Below are 13,851 nucleotides of genomic sequence, written 5' to 3' on the forward strand. Positions count from 1 at the left end.
CCTGAGTGTAATAATTTTGTCATTATGTAAGAGCATGGTCTTGTTCTTGGGAAAGAACATGTTGAAGGATTTAGGGGTGAAGAGTCATGATATCTGCATTTTATTCTCGAGTGGTTCAGGAGAAAATGGTGTATATGTAATTATTTATATACATAGAGAAAAAGCAAATGAGGCAAGATGTTAATAATTAGTGAAGCTAGGTGAAAGGTTATAGAGTTCATCATACTATTCTTGCAACTTTTTTTTTTAGAAGTTTGACTTTTTAGAAAAAGCAAGAGTTAAAGAACTTTTGTAATGGTTTGCTGCCAGATTGCTTTTCAAAAAGAACAGAGCAGTCTGTAAAGTCCTGTCGCTCCTGGTGGCACTGCTGGACCACAAATGGCATCTTCCTGTTTAATCTGCATTTCCTTGACTGTCATTCTAAATTTGCCCCGCACATGTTTCTGTGGCTCTAGGAGTACAGGTAGGAATGTATCTGTGGAGCTGATTGCCCTTTTGTTCTGTGAGCCTTCCTGGTCGTGAGCTGGTGGAGTGATCTAAATGCAAATTTAAAGGTCTCTTCTGTTACAAAATGTGCCACTCATTTGCCAACAACTTCTTTTGTTTGTTTATTTGGGGGTTGAGAGAGCCTTTACGCTAAGGTTGTGGCCGGGGAGAGGGGATTTAGTCACCAGTGTTAGAGGGAGAAACACTACATTCAGCATATGTAGAAAACAGTTGGGGTTTTTTTGGTTTTTGTTTTGTGTGTGTGTGTGTGTGTGTGTGTGTGTGTGTGTGTGTGTGTTTGCTTTCCTTTTTAGCTAAGTAGCTTTCCTTTATCCACACAGTAACCCTCTTTCTTTAGGGCCATATTGTGAAGTACTCCAGTAGGTCTCTCCATTCTGAAGGAGTCACCTCAACAGAAATGTTTTGTAATATGTGGAGATTGGCCGTTTCCCTAAAAAGCCTGGGTTTTTAGGGAGTCCTTGACTAGGGTGAAGGAGGGGGTTGGAGAAGGAGTTAGGATTATGGAAGGCATGGGCTCCTGGGTGGCTCAGTAGGTTGAGTGTCTGACTTCGGCTCAGGTCATGATCTCGCAGTTGGTGGGTTTGAACCCTGATAGCTCAGAGCCTGGAGCCTGCTTTGGTTCCTGTGTCGCTCCCCCTCCCCCCGCCCCACCCCTGCTGGTGTTCTGTTACTCTCTCTCAAAAAAAAAAAAAAAGGATTAAGGAAGGCATTGCCAGGTAGCTAGCTTCATTGGACATCCTGTTGAAGGCTTTATTTTCAAAGATAAGGAGAAGCCGTGGAGAGACTTGTTCATGAGTGTGCACCTCCGTCCAGGCATGTGTGCCTCACTGTGGAGGCTGTGCTGCATTCATTCATTTGTCCATTCATTCATTCACTGTGCTTATGTTTCCCAGTCCGTTCCCATGCAATCTAATATTAGCTTCAGGTGCACAGTGTAGTGATTCAGCACTTCCATACCATGCCTGCTCCTCACGACAAGTGCTGCTTGTGGACCCGAGGGCCCTATTGCCGGGCGTTTTTACAGAGGCCGCACCACATCCCCGGAAATGCTCCTTCTCTCCACGAAGCCCGGGCCTCTCCCCTGAGGGAGGCGCAAGGTCTTCTGAGGCTGAGAGCCACTGTGAAGGGGGACAGGACTGGCTGCCCTCAAACCTCCATCCCTACCCACACCCTCCCTTTCTGGTAAAACTGCCTGGGTTGGAGCCCCCACACTTCCTGGGAGGGACGGCTGGTCAGCACCCTTTCCGTGCGTGTATGGCTTTGTACTAAAATGACACATTTGTAATCTGAAGATTTTACCTGTGTACTGACATATTCTTGTTCTGGACTCGGCTTCTTTTTTGGTCAGAATCGTGAGGATAAAAATGCACGAGAGACTTCGGAAAACCCTCAGATTGTGTGTTTGGGACCAGCCAGTCTGTTTTAAGTTTGGTGACCTCTGTTGTTGTTTGTTTTGAATAAAAAACCTGAATACACTTTCTGACGTAGGGTCTGAGCAGGGATCACAATATTTGAAACTTCCAAAACAGTGTGAAATGTAAAGCCACTATTTTCATAAATCATTTAGAAATTTGGTAGCAAGCCCTAGAAGTGATGGCAGGATGGAGAGGAAGTTTTCTTATTTTCTCATTAGTGGACTTTTGGTTCTCTTCCTAAATGACATAGCAAACATCCTGCTGGTTCTCCCGGGTAGGGAGTTAACTTGAGCCACAGGACGGATTTCCAAGGCCCTCTGAGCTTTCAGCATGAATCTCCTGTTTCCATAAGGCTGTTCTGTTCCCCAGGATGACAGAATTAATCCAAATGTGAGGGGACTTGGCTAGCAGTCTCCACAGGTCTGGCAGGAGGATCGCCAGTCTGTTTGCACTGCCCGGGACATAGCTCTGGGCCAGACACGCAGACCTTTAGGCCTCCAGGCCTCAGTCGTCCCTTGACACCCAGGTTACAAGGGCCAGACGCACCTTGTGTGGACGTCCAGTGCCCCCTTACTGCTGGTGGGTAGACCCAGAGGTGGAAGGACTCGATTCCCAAGTGCTTCTTCATTCCCACCGCCTTTGCTGTCCCTCTCCTGAGCTTCCGTTAGTGGCAGCACTAGCCCCTTGGAGGGGACGGAGAGGCTCTCCACGGAGGCCACCTGCTGACTTCCCTCTCCCGCTCAGCCCTGAGGATGGTACGCTTTGGCCTGCATCCTGTGCTTCTCAGGAACCCAGTGCTTTTGGACCACCTTTAAATTATGCCGAGAGGCAACCACAGCTCTGCACCTTAGCCCCGGATTGTGGTTACACCTGACATACTGCGTTGTTGTCATTTTTCTCATGTATTTTGGACATGAGGCTTTTTTTCATGACAGTATTTGTTGACCCAATGTAACAGCCTCCTTTAAGTGTTCTCTAGAGCAACTTTGATACATGAATATTCAAATGGATCAATAGTCCCTTATTTCTTAGCTCATGTATTGGTCAGGAGCCATAAGTTCACATCCAATACATGAGTCCATCTGTGTGACTTTGCATACATATGATATGTAAGTACAAATGTATGAACACACACGTGGGTACAGTTTACCCTTGAACACACAGGTTTGAACTGTGTGCATCCACTTATATAAAGATGTTTTTAAATACATACAGTACTGTAAATGTATTTTCTCTTCCTTATGATTTTCTTAATAACATTTGCTTTTCTCTAGCTTACCTTACTGTAAGAATACAGCATATAATTCATACAGTGTGTTAATCAGCTTTGATGTTATCAGCAAGGCTTCTGGTCAACAGTAGGCTATCAGTAGTTAACTTTTGGAGAGTCAAAAGTTATATGCAGATTTTCAACTGTGGAAGGTTGGCATCCGTAACCCCTGTGTTGTTCATGGGTCTGTGGTATATATAATCTTTGTGAAAATTCAAAATAGGAGGTGCAGAATGCCTGGCACCTGACAGACGTTCTCGGTCTCTGTGTATGTGTTTCTCTCTCTACACCATACATAGATGCGCTCTCTCTGTTTGCATGTATATATGTATGTGTATACACACGTGCATATCCGTATCTAGAGAGAGCACCTGTCATATGCCAGACATTCTGCACCTCTTGTCTTACATATTCCCAAGGATCCTATAAGATAGGGATTATTGTCATCATTTCCTAGATGTGGCGCCTGAGATTGGGAGAGAGGTTAAATCATGCGTCAAAGAGAATATTGCTGTCAAGCAGTGTTACCCAGACATACACCCAAGTCCTGCTGGTTCCAGAGCCCAAGTTCGTTCCCCTGCATCACGTCCTCCTCTTTGACCTGTGTGCCAGGGGCAGGGTATCTTCTTGCATTAGGAGGCAGCCAAACGCCCTTGGCTCTCCTTCCCTGGCCTGTCACAGAGGTGTCTGTTAACTGACGTCTGGCATCCCAGGTGACATGTGGAGATGGGCAGGTCATGTGAAGTCAGCTCAGTCTCTGCCTTGGCCTGGAAAGATCAGCAAGGATGCTTTCTCTTATTGCTGCCCGATGAGCAGCTAACGATGGGACCAGCCTTTTATTATTTTATTTTATTTTATTTTATTTTATTTTATTTTATTTTAATTTTAATTTAATTTAATTTTATTTTATTTTATTTATCTATTTTGAGAGAGAGAGAGAGACAGAGAGAGAAAATCCCAAGCGGGCTCCACACTATCAGCATAGAGCCTGACGTGGGGCTCTAACCCCTGAACCAAGAGATCATGACCAGAGCTGAAATCAAGAGTCAGACGCTCTGCTCACTGAACCACCCATGCGCCCCTAGAACAGCCTTTTAATTATATGTGTTTTCTGTATTTACAGCATTAATGCTTCTCAAGCTAGCTGTGGTAAAGGGCCATTTTTTTCACCTCCTATCTGTTGAGGACTGATACTTTAAAAAAATACAATAAAAATGTGGCAATTTGCTATAAAAGTTCCCAAATGCTTGCTCTCAAATTCTGAAGTTCTCTCGTTGTGGGCTGGTGGAATAAATAGTTTGCGGTCCAGCATGGTCCTCGGATGCATCTTGAGTAGCCCTCTACTGTATAATTTAGAGGAGGCCGAGACTTCAGAAGAAATGTACAATTTCTATAAGCCACAGTTTTTTTAAAAAATTTAAATTTAGACTAATAGATAGTGTCTCTTTAGCATTCTAATTTTTAATATTGTGTCTACAACTTTTTTAAATGCCAAAAGTAATTCATGCTTGAAACAACAACTCACAAAGTGCGAAAATATCCAAACTGAAAATGTTCCCCTTCATCTCAGTTCCATCCTCCAAATGACTATTATCAATTCTTAAATTGGGAGTTTGTCTCACATTAAAGAAAGAAGGATGTGGGGACAAGATTTATGAAGGGGGAAGGATAGGAGAGGCATTTTAGAAATTTTTTATTCTGTTCTTTCTTAATTTGTGTCTCAAGGGAGAATGTGTTCTTACCCTATATAGATTTAAAGTAACATGACAGCTGTCTTTGGTTTACGGTTTATTCTAATACTGATTCTCTTTTGTTACAGAGCCAGATCACGTTAATGGACATACCTGTGTTTAAAGCCATCCAGCCGGAGGTCTGTACTCTGTCCTTTAAATTGCTCTAAACACTGTGGCTGGGAAGAGGGGAGTTAGTCAGGTTTCTTTCTTGTAGTCTCTATAAATGCATTACTGACTTAAGCCCCTGTTAGAGCATCCAGGAGCTTCTCATTCTTGATGGTGCTCGTTCTGTGAGCCAGCTGTTTGAATTCTGTGGAGAATTTCACTGAGTTGGGCCTACTCGGGTGAGGCTGGGGGCACTCGGTGCCCACGGCTTCCATGACCGAGCCAGGCCTTCCCACACTGATTCCTTTTCCCCTCCCTCCTCCTGTGAGGGAACGTTTTTTTCTAGAGAGCTTTCTTTTTGTTGATCCCAAATTCTGGTGGTTGCCTTGTTTCTGATTTCAAAACCAGTTGCCACAGCAAAACACGTACATATGTACATTAAAAGCATATGTACATTTTTAGAAACAGCGTATTCAATAAAGAGAAAAAAGTTGGTCTTGGTCTTTAAAAATATCCTGGAAATGTTTAGTAGTTGATAACAAGGCTTTATAGTTGTTTTAGTCAGCGGTCTTTTTTCGTTGGCAAGTGATAGGCATCCATTTCAAAGTACTGAATAGGCAGAAGAGGAGTTTAATACGAGGACAAAAGGGCACTTGGTGGAATCCACAGGCATGGAGTTCAGGCAGCTAGAGTGCCAACCAAGACTCAAGCCGTCTCTGCCTCTTGCCTCTGCTGTTTCCTCTTTTTTGCTCTCCTGCCTTCTTTCCTGTCTGCTCACGTGGTCCAAGCTGGCCTCCCCGAAGGGCTCACATTTATGTGATCCTCCTTTAATCCACCTTCCAGACTGAGATGAGTAGCTCTCAACCCAGCCCGGCTGAGCCACATATCTAGTGCCGATTCATAATCTACGCCAGGGGTAGGTGACCAAACAGGCAGGCACAGCTGAGGGGACCCAGCCTGGTGAATGGGGTGCACATTTTAGAGAAGAGGGGTGTAGATGGGGAGATAGGTCACAAAGTGTCTGCTGCAACCATGGTGTGAATTCCAGAACTATCTTGACATACAACCCTTCTTCTTATAGTATGGTAGCTGTTAAGTCTTTGAGAAAAGCAGCATATTTTAATACAAAGCCAGACAAAGGATTTAGGCCTTCTGAGAGCTGGCATCTGACCTACTGCAAATTAGGAGGAAACTAGTACCACTAGCTGCTCTCAGCATCTATGTGAGGACGTGGCAATGATTTGAATTAGTGTGTGTGTGTGTGTGTGTGTGTGTGTGTGCGCGCGCGCGCACGCGTGCACGTGCACCTGTGTGTGTGCGTGTGCACTATGTTTATCAGGTTTGGGGAGCAGAACTATGTTTGCTTGTTTGAATTGGCTGACTTCCAATCTTTTACTGTTTTCTTCTAACATGGAATTATCCCCATTCTTTTTAAATAAAAAAAAAAAAACAAAACCAGTCTACCTTTTGGAGACTTCTGGAGGAGTATTTGTATGATGGTTGCCTTAGTTCTCAGCTTGAAGCTGTTTGTGATCATGTTGTCTGCTTGGCTTTGATCTGGAGCAGTTTAAACATTACAGTCTTTATTCTTTGTCGTGAGCTTCTGGGAGAGGAGCCCAGCTTGCCGTGAGCCCTGAATCCTGAACCTACCTGTGCCCAGGGCTGGGGCGGCTGCTCAGGCTTGATTGTTGGAGGGAAAATGGTGGGAAGGTCTTTAGAGGCACAATTAGGGGCAGACCAAGACTTTTCCCCGGGGCACTGAGGTTTGGAAGGTGCCTCGTCCAAGACATATCTTGATTCACATTGTGATAAGACATAAAGGTGGTGATGTTTAGCTTTCAAGAATTTAGCTTGGAGCGGTGGTTGTCTATCATGGCTGCACATCAGAATCACGTGGGCAGCCTCTGAAACATGGGGTGCCCAGATTCCACTCTCAGCCATTGGATCTGGATCTCTGGGTCAGAGCCTGGAGCCCAGTCAGCCCTGTTTTGTGGAGGGTTACCAGGTACTTCTGATAAAGAGTGAGGATTAAGAACTAATTACTTTGAGATATATGGAGAAACCCCAAACTTGAATGTCTTTGATCTATGTTAGCTAAAAATGGGAGAGTTTGTTGCTCATACTCATTGTCAAAACTGTGGTTAAAAGGAGGACCCTGGGAGCCGTCCCAGCTGTTTTGCTGTTATTGTTGTTAGTAGACTGAAAACTGGAATTTTTCTTCTTGATGATGTCTGCCACATTGTGGCTGGACCACCCCAGAGTTGGAAGGACAAGAATGAAGGACAGTTAGCAGTTTGACAAGGCTTCCGAGGAAGCAGAGGCCAGCATCTGAGAGCAAGATGGGCACTCTGAGTGATCTGCCCTCCCAGAAGATGAGGAAGCCTTTGGCCTGGTGCCTCTCAGACCTGCTTATGCCTCAGAATCAGTTGAGGAGCTCTGTTAAAAAAAAATACAGATACCTAGGTCCATCCTTAGAGATTCTGATTCCATAGGGTTAGAGTGGGGTTGAGGATCTGTGTTTCAGTGAATTGTAGTCACTATTCTATTTGATAGGTGAATTGTCCTTTCTTTAACCAATGGGAGCCCTTGGTGCAGCTCCTGTATCCTTTTAACATGACCCCCTTGGTTTTGATAGCTTCCTTGCACTTTGGTGCAATGAGCTATGTCAGTGTTATGTTGTACATTTCCTTCTGAAGACCTGGAATCAGGTGTCCCTCAGGGCGCTGGTTTCTTTTACTGGTGAATAATATTCAGAAACCACAGTGTGGGTGAAAGGATGCTTATGAGAGGAGGTTGCAGTTGCTTTTAGCCCCTTTTGGTGGACAGGGTTAGGAAATATTTATTTTTGAAAGGAAAAGTCACGGGTTCATAATTAGGGTAGGTGGTGTTCTTTCTCCACAGCTCTTCCTTCCCTCCTCACCCTTGGCATGACCTCCCTGTGGGTGGTGTGTGTTTCTCATCCCATTGACTTTGGGCTTGGCCCTGTGCCTTGGGCACAAGTGACAGCATGCACGTGGCGAGTGAGAGGCATGGCCAGCCCTCTTGGAACTTCCACTCTCCGTGATGTACGGGTAGCCGTTGCTCGTTCAGCCCGAGTCCAAAAATGGGGATGCATGGATGACCCGACCTAACCCAAAGCCTGCACTCCAGCCTAACCTGGCCCTGCCCCAGTGAGCCCAGTGGAGGTTGGCTGACCCGCAGCCGTTCTGCCGACCTCGGAGTGTGAAATTAATATTGCTGGTGTAAGCCTCTGAGATTTGAGGGTCATTTGTAGGCATGTGACCAATATAATGTTGGTCTTTCCAGTTCACATCTAACATTACAGTGTTTCGAGCTTAATTCCCTTGATTTTCATGGGATTTTTTAAAATATAATTTATTGTCAGTTGGCTAACATACAGTGTATACAGTGGGCTCTTGGTTTTGGGGGTAGATTCCCGTGATTCATCACTTACATATAACACCCAGTGCTCATCCCAACAAGTGCCCTCCTCAGTGCCCATTACCCATCTCCCCCCCTGCCCCTGTCAACCCTCAGTTTGTTCTCTGTATTTAAGAGTCTCTTATGGATTGCCTCCCTCCCTCCCTGTTTGTAACTATTTTTTTTCCCCTTCCCTTCCCCCATGATTTCTTTTACACTGACAGTTTGGGTTCCTAACAACATTAAATGATTACGTTTTTGTATTATCCCATCATATATACACACACAATAATTTTAAAAGGATAATATTGGTGTTACTATTACCCAGCAGACTCCTGATTGCAGTTTAACATTTCTTTGCAGTTCTCTTTGTCTTTGGCACCTTTTCTTCTTGTCTTCCCTTCCTTGTGCCACTTCTGCACCCAAGTGGGGCCCGTTCCTTGACTCCTCCAAAAGGCTTTGGGAAGCACCAGGGCAGAAGGAGGAGGGTTATGCTCACTTGGTTCTGGAGTCTGCCTCCTGAGAGACCCTGTTGGATCCCAGTGCCTGGAACACAGTAGATACTCAATAACTGTTTGCTGAATGAGTGGAGAAGGAATGAATGAGAAAAGTAGGGAGCAGAATGTTATCTGGCTGTGTCTGGCACATTGCCAAGGCGGGCACGTACCAATTAAGGGAACATTGTGACCAGGGTGCCTGTTTTGTGGTGGAGCCACTTCCCCCAAAACAAGGGTTTTGCCTGGCGAGCTCAGCCTTTGAAGATTCAAATTTCCAAATGCTGTTGATAACTGAGGGTAGAACTGTGGCTTCTGCCTGTTTCTGCAAAGGAGACCACAAGAGCATCGGCCCAGGGCTTGGAGGAAGCTTGGCAGACGGTGAGTTAAGGATTGGCAGAGAGCAAGGAAAATGGAAGTTAGCGAGTATGGAGCCGTAACTGCCCTGTTCCCTGGTGACTCTATCAAGTGACCAATTTTATCAAACACTGGCGAGTGAATGCAGATAGAACTTGGCAGCATAATGGCTCGCAGCTGGGTTTAACCTCTATGCTGTGGCCCAGAGCCCCATCACCCCCGTGGTGGATTGAGTCGCAGGGGATAGGTGGATTCCCAGCTGGCGGGGCTCGGACTGAAGGCTGCATTGTGAAGAAGGTCTTTCTGAGGCGTCCTGGTGGCGGTAGTCTCGTGTGGTACATTTTCGGGGTGGCGTTTTGTCCCCACCAGTATTCCCTGCAAATATCGCGGTCATTGTGCCCAACTCCCAGCCTAGGAAAGTGAAGGCCCAGCAGTTTCCCAGAGGCCAGTGGAGCTGTCAGAACTGGTTTTGTCATTGGTTCCGATGTGAAGTGCATCAAGGGGAAGCGACTGTTCTTAGAATGTGCTGGAAATGGGCACGACCTGTGCGTCACTCAGCCTAGGGGTCTTTCCACACTGGGCCACCGGGTCCGCTCACCTGCACGGTGCTTGAGAGCAGGGACTCATCCCACAGAGCCGGGCTTGAGTCCTGGCCTCACCCTGAGGAGCTCAGACTTTGGACAAGTTACTCATTCTCTTTATGCTTGTTTTCTCGCATGTAAAATGGGGAAATCACACTTTTCACCTTACAGTGGGTGAGTAAGATCTTAGTACAGTGCCCGCACGCAATAAGTTCCCAATGACTTGTCGCCGTTTCCTCTCACTGGTGAGCAGTTGGAACAGGCTGCGTGTGTCACTGACGTGAGGTGGTGCCAGCAGAACATTCGGCGACGCCCATGTGGGAGCGCCTGGCTCCAAGGAGGTGATGCTTTGAATAGTGGAGTGGGTCAAAACACTGTTCTGGAGTCCTTGAGGTCTGCGTTCACATCCTGGTCCCCAGGTGGCAGGGAGGCTGAGGTCTAGATGACTTACACCCTGGTGCCTGAAGGCCCTGGAGACATCAGTGGGGAGAGTCACTCTGCCTTGGAGTTGGCACATTGGCCCTGAGCCTTGATGGCTGAAGGGGTGGTTTGGGCAATGGGATGGGAGTTGGGAAGGGCATTTCAGGCAGAGTGGATAACGCATTGAAAAGGCAAATCATATATTTAGTGAAATTTAACACTACGTTTGGTGCCGGATGGCTGGGGAGGAGAAAAGGCAGGCCTGCTATTCTCTCGGTTCTGTGCTCCTCAAGGGCACCATTGCCAGGGATGTCGTCACAACAGGCGCTTACCAGAAGGCAGCGTGTCATTCTCTTGCAGCTGGGGGCATGCAGGGTCATGGGTGTCCGGCAGGCCTGAGTATGAAGGAAACGAGCCTTAGTGGGTGCCTGAGTTTTTCCCAGTCTTTTTGCTGCCCCTGTGGACATTGCTCTGTCCCCGCTGCCAGAGTCCCCAGTAGTCTGACTGACCTTCGCCCATTTACTGACTTTCGTTCATTCGTTCATTTATCAGTGTGCTGTGCTACATGCTGGAGAGACAAAGATGGAGGGGACACGGGCATAATCCAGTGAGAAGAAGGGACAGATACTTGAACATACAATAGACAAGTATTGTTAGGATGTAGAGGCATCGAGAAGAATGTGGGGTAGGGATGGGCGGGAGGCAGAGCTCTATGTTGTTTGGCTTGGGGATTCACGGAGGGATTTCACAAAGGGAGTAACATGGACGGGTGTGTATTTTAGGAAGTTCATTCTCACTGCCTGAGACAGAACCGACTGGAGTCAGGAGACTGGTCAGGAGCTTTGCAAGAGTGTGTCTGAGGCCGGGGTGGTAGCACCAGAGAGGAGAGGGCCTGGTATTAGGCCAGTTATGAAGCTACTGTGAGGCCAAAGACGAGAAGAAACAGGCAAGAGAGGAGTGGACTGTGCGTTCGGGGAGTGGAAGGAAGAGCAGAGGGCAGAGGGGGAGGAAGAGAGCCTGGAAGCCAAGTGTTTAGCCTGGGAGAGGGAGGCTGGAAGGGCTGGAGAGGGATGTGCCTGGAAGACTCAAGGAGGGCTGGGGAACCAGAGGTCAAGCAGGGGGCAAAGCACAGATTTGGTTTGGAGTTGGGGAATGAGCTGGAGGCCAGGAGGTCACAGAGGGAGAGTGATGGCAGAGTGCGGGGTCTGCGAGGTGGGGTCGCTCTGGAGACTGCTTGATGGGATGTGGCTGTGCCTTCAGGGGGCTGCCGTGGGGGGGGCGGTGAAGGTCTCTCCCGGAGAAGGGGGGTATGGTATGACCCGGGGGTGAGAAGGTACACCACCCAGTGTAGTGACGTCTCTGGAGACGAAGGCAGGAGAGGGTAGGAGGAGACTGTGGGCCAGAGCCAAAGGCCAGGGCACTGACAGCAATGTGGAAGGGAGTTGGAGGTGCCAGGGGTAGCCTGGACTTCCCCCAGAGGACGGCCGTGGGCCTAGACTGGGAGCCGCATGAGGTAAGGGACCAGTGTGTCACCAGCACCTGCCACTAGGCTTCAGGGCCAGGGCCTGGCACAGGCCAGGAGCTCAGGGGTAGCGGAAGGCAAGCAAGGGCTGGTCTGGATGGGCTTGGGATCCTGGCTGTGCTCACTGGGGCCCTGGGGGGAAGCTGGGGCTTAGAGAGAAAGGCAAATGGGTTAGAATGAGGAAGAGAGCAACATTAATGGATATTCGGGGACAAGAGGCTTTATCCAGAGAGAGCTTGCATCCCTGTGGGGCACTTACTCTAGAGAAGTTTCGCTTCACCCTTCCTGCCTCAGGGCTCGTGGCGTCTGAGCACCTTGACCTGCATCTGCTGGTCTGTGGAAGGGCTGATCAGCAGGAATGGGAGACTCCCTGCTGAAGTACACCATTTCCTCTGGGCCACATGACACGTTGCAGTGCAGGAAAACACTGCCTGTGGGTTCAGGAACCTGACCCTCTGGCCTTTTGTCTGGATGCCGGCTTGCCTGCTCTGAAGAAGCGGGCATTCCAGAAAGCCGAGGTCAGTGTTGGATGTCAGACAAACCCTGTGTGTCTTTGCTGCTCCTTGGAGTCACAGCATTTGGCCCTAGGAGAAGGGAAGCACGTCGCCAGCAGGCAGTTATTTGTAAAGAGGAGATCAGTTTCGATGACATCATTAAAACCCCTCTCTCAGGTCACATGCTGGGCAGTTTTCTCAGACCATTTATTTCCCTCCACTGCCCCAGCCTAGCCTGAGTCTCTGCCACCTTTCCTTCGGTCACATCTCTCCATATTTAATCCTGCCTCCCAACCTTCGTTCTGTATCCAGAGACATCTTTCTAAAGCCACAGTCTGACCCTTTCATGCCTAGAACCCTCTGAGAGGCTCCCCACTGCTCCTTGGATGCACACCTCCTTCACCCTTGCTGGTCAGGCCGCGTGAGGGGCCAGCAGCAGACCTCCCGGCCTCAGCAAGCCCAAGCCCGCTGTGCTGTGCTGCCCACAGCCTCCCTGGTCCCTCCCCCCCCCCCCCCCCCCCCGCCGCCACTCCCGGTCCCAGAGATGGAATGAGCAGGTGGGAGCCCCAGACTGGGAATCATGCAGGTTCCCCTCATGCTCCCTTTCGTCACACCGTCTCCTGCTTCCCGTGCATAGCACTTTTCAGCATGCCAATACTATTCCCTCCGTATCCTGTGACCCAGCCCAGTGCCCGATCCTGATGTCACTTGTTGAATGCATTGAGGGTGCGGTAGTGATAATGATGGTATATCTCATTGAATCCTCTTCTGTGCTGTAGTGCCTCCCTTAGTTCAAAAAACTGAATTCGGTAGTAGGGGGGTGGTCCAGGGGCCCTCCATTCGGGGCCAAGACACGGGGTGGATGGCTCCAGAGTGAGGCCCGTCAGCGCTGATGTCGGCACCGGAAGTCTGAGCCACAGCCTCTCATCTGTTAATTGCTCTGAGTTTGCATTTATTATTTGCTTCTCATTTCCTGGTAGTTGCTCTACCCACCGTAACGACTTCTTGTCACAACAGAAGCAAAGTGGAAAAGGCTTCCCCCAAACTCCATTCAAGATGTGGGCAGAGGTTGGAGTCCCTCCCTGGGCGCCAGAAAAACACTTGGCCTCGTGGGAGGGGAGAGCCGCGGGGGCAGGAATCAGGTCTGCGTGCAGACATGGGCCAGCAGCGCATTTGAGCCAATGAAACCACCACTTTGCACCTTCCAGACTCATTTTTTTCCCTCTTCTTGGGTGTGGATATGACAATAGTGCTGGTTAGAGACCAGATTTCCTTTTAAATGAATTAATAACATAAAACAGAACCTTTGGTGAACAGCTGTTTTTATCCATGGGGACTTGGCTCCTGGTTGTGATTTTGTCTGCAAGGAAAACAAGGTTTGTGAGGCCTGTGTGTTAAGAGCAGCTGCATGATTCCAGTTTGATGTGATGGGAGGACCCTAAGCTTCAGAGGCAGGAAGGTCTGCATTTGCAACCCAGCTCTGCTACTCTCTAGCTGTGTGATTGTGGCAGGCTCCTGCACCTCCCTGTGTCT

General features: G+C 48.3%; 1 protein-coding gene across 10 annotated transcripts in view; it reads left to right on the forward strand.

The window, feature by feature from the left end:
• The window catches only part of RALGPS1 (Ral GEF with PH domain and SH3 binding motif 1), a 275,337-nt gene that overhangs the window by 58,754 nt on the left and 202,732 nt on the right, over positions 1 to 13,851 (forward strand). For all 10 annotated transcript variants that reach the window (XM_043566967.1, XM_043566958.1, XM_043566963.1 and 7 more), the window contains one exon: positions 5,012 to 5,062. In XM_043566967.1, the coding sequence (XP_043422902.1) occupies positions 5,012 to 5,062 (51 nt within the window). The remainder of the gene's footprint in view (positions 1 to 5,011; positions 5,063 to 13,851) is intronic.

The sequence above is a fragment of the Prionailurus bengalensis genome, chromosome D4, assembly GCF_016509475.1.
Source record: "Prionailurus bengalensis isolate Pbe53 chromosome D4, Fcat_Pben_1.1_paternal_pri, whole genome shotgun sequence".
NCBI lineage: Eukaryota > Metazoa > Chordata > Mammalia > Carnivora > Felidae > Prionailurus > Prionailurus bengalensis.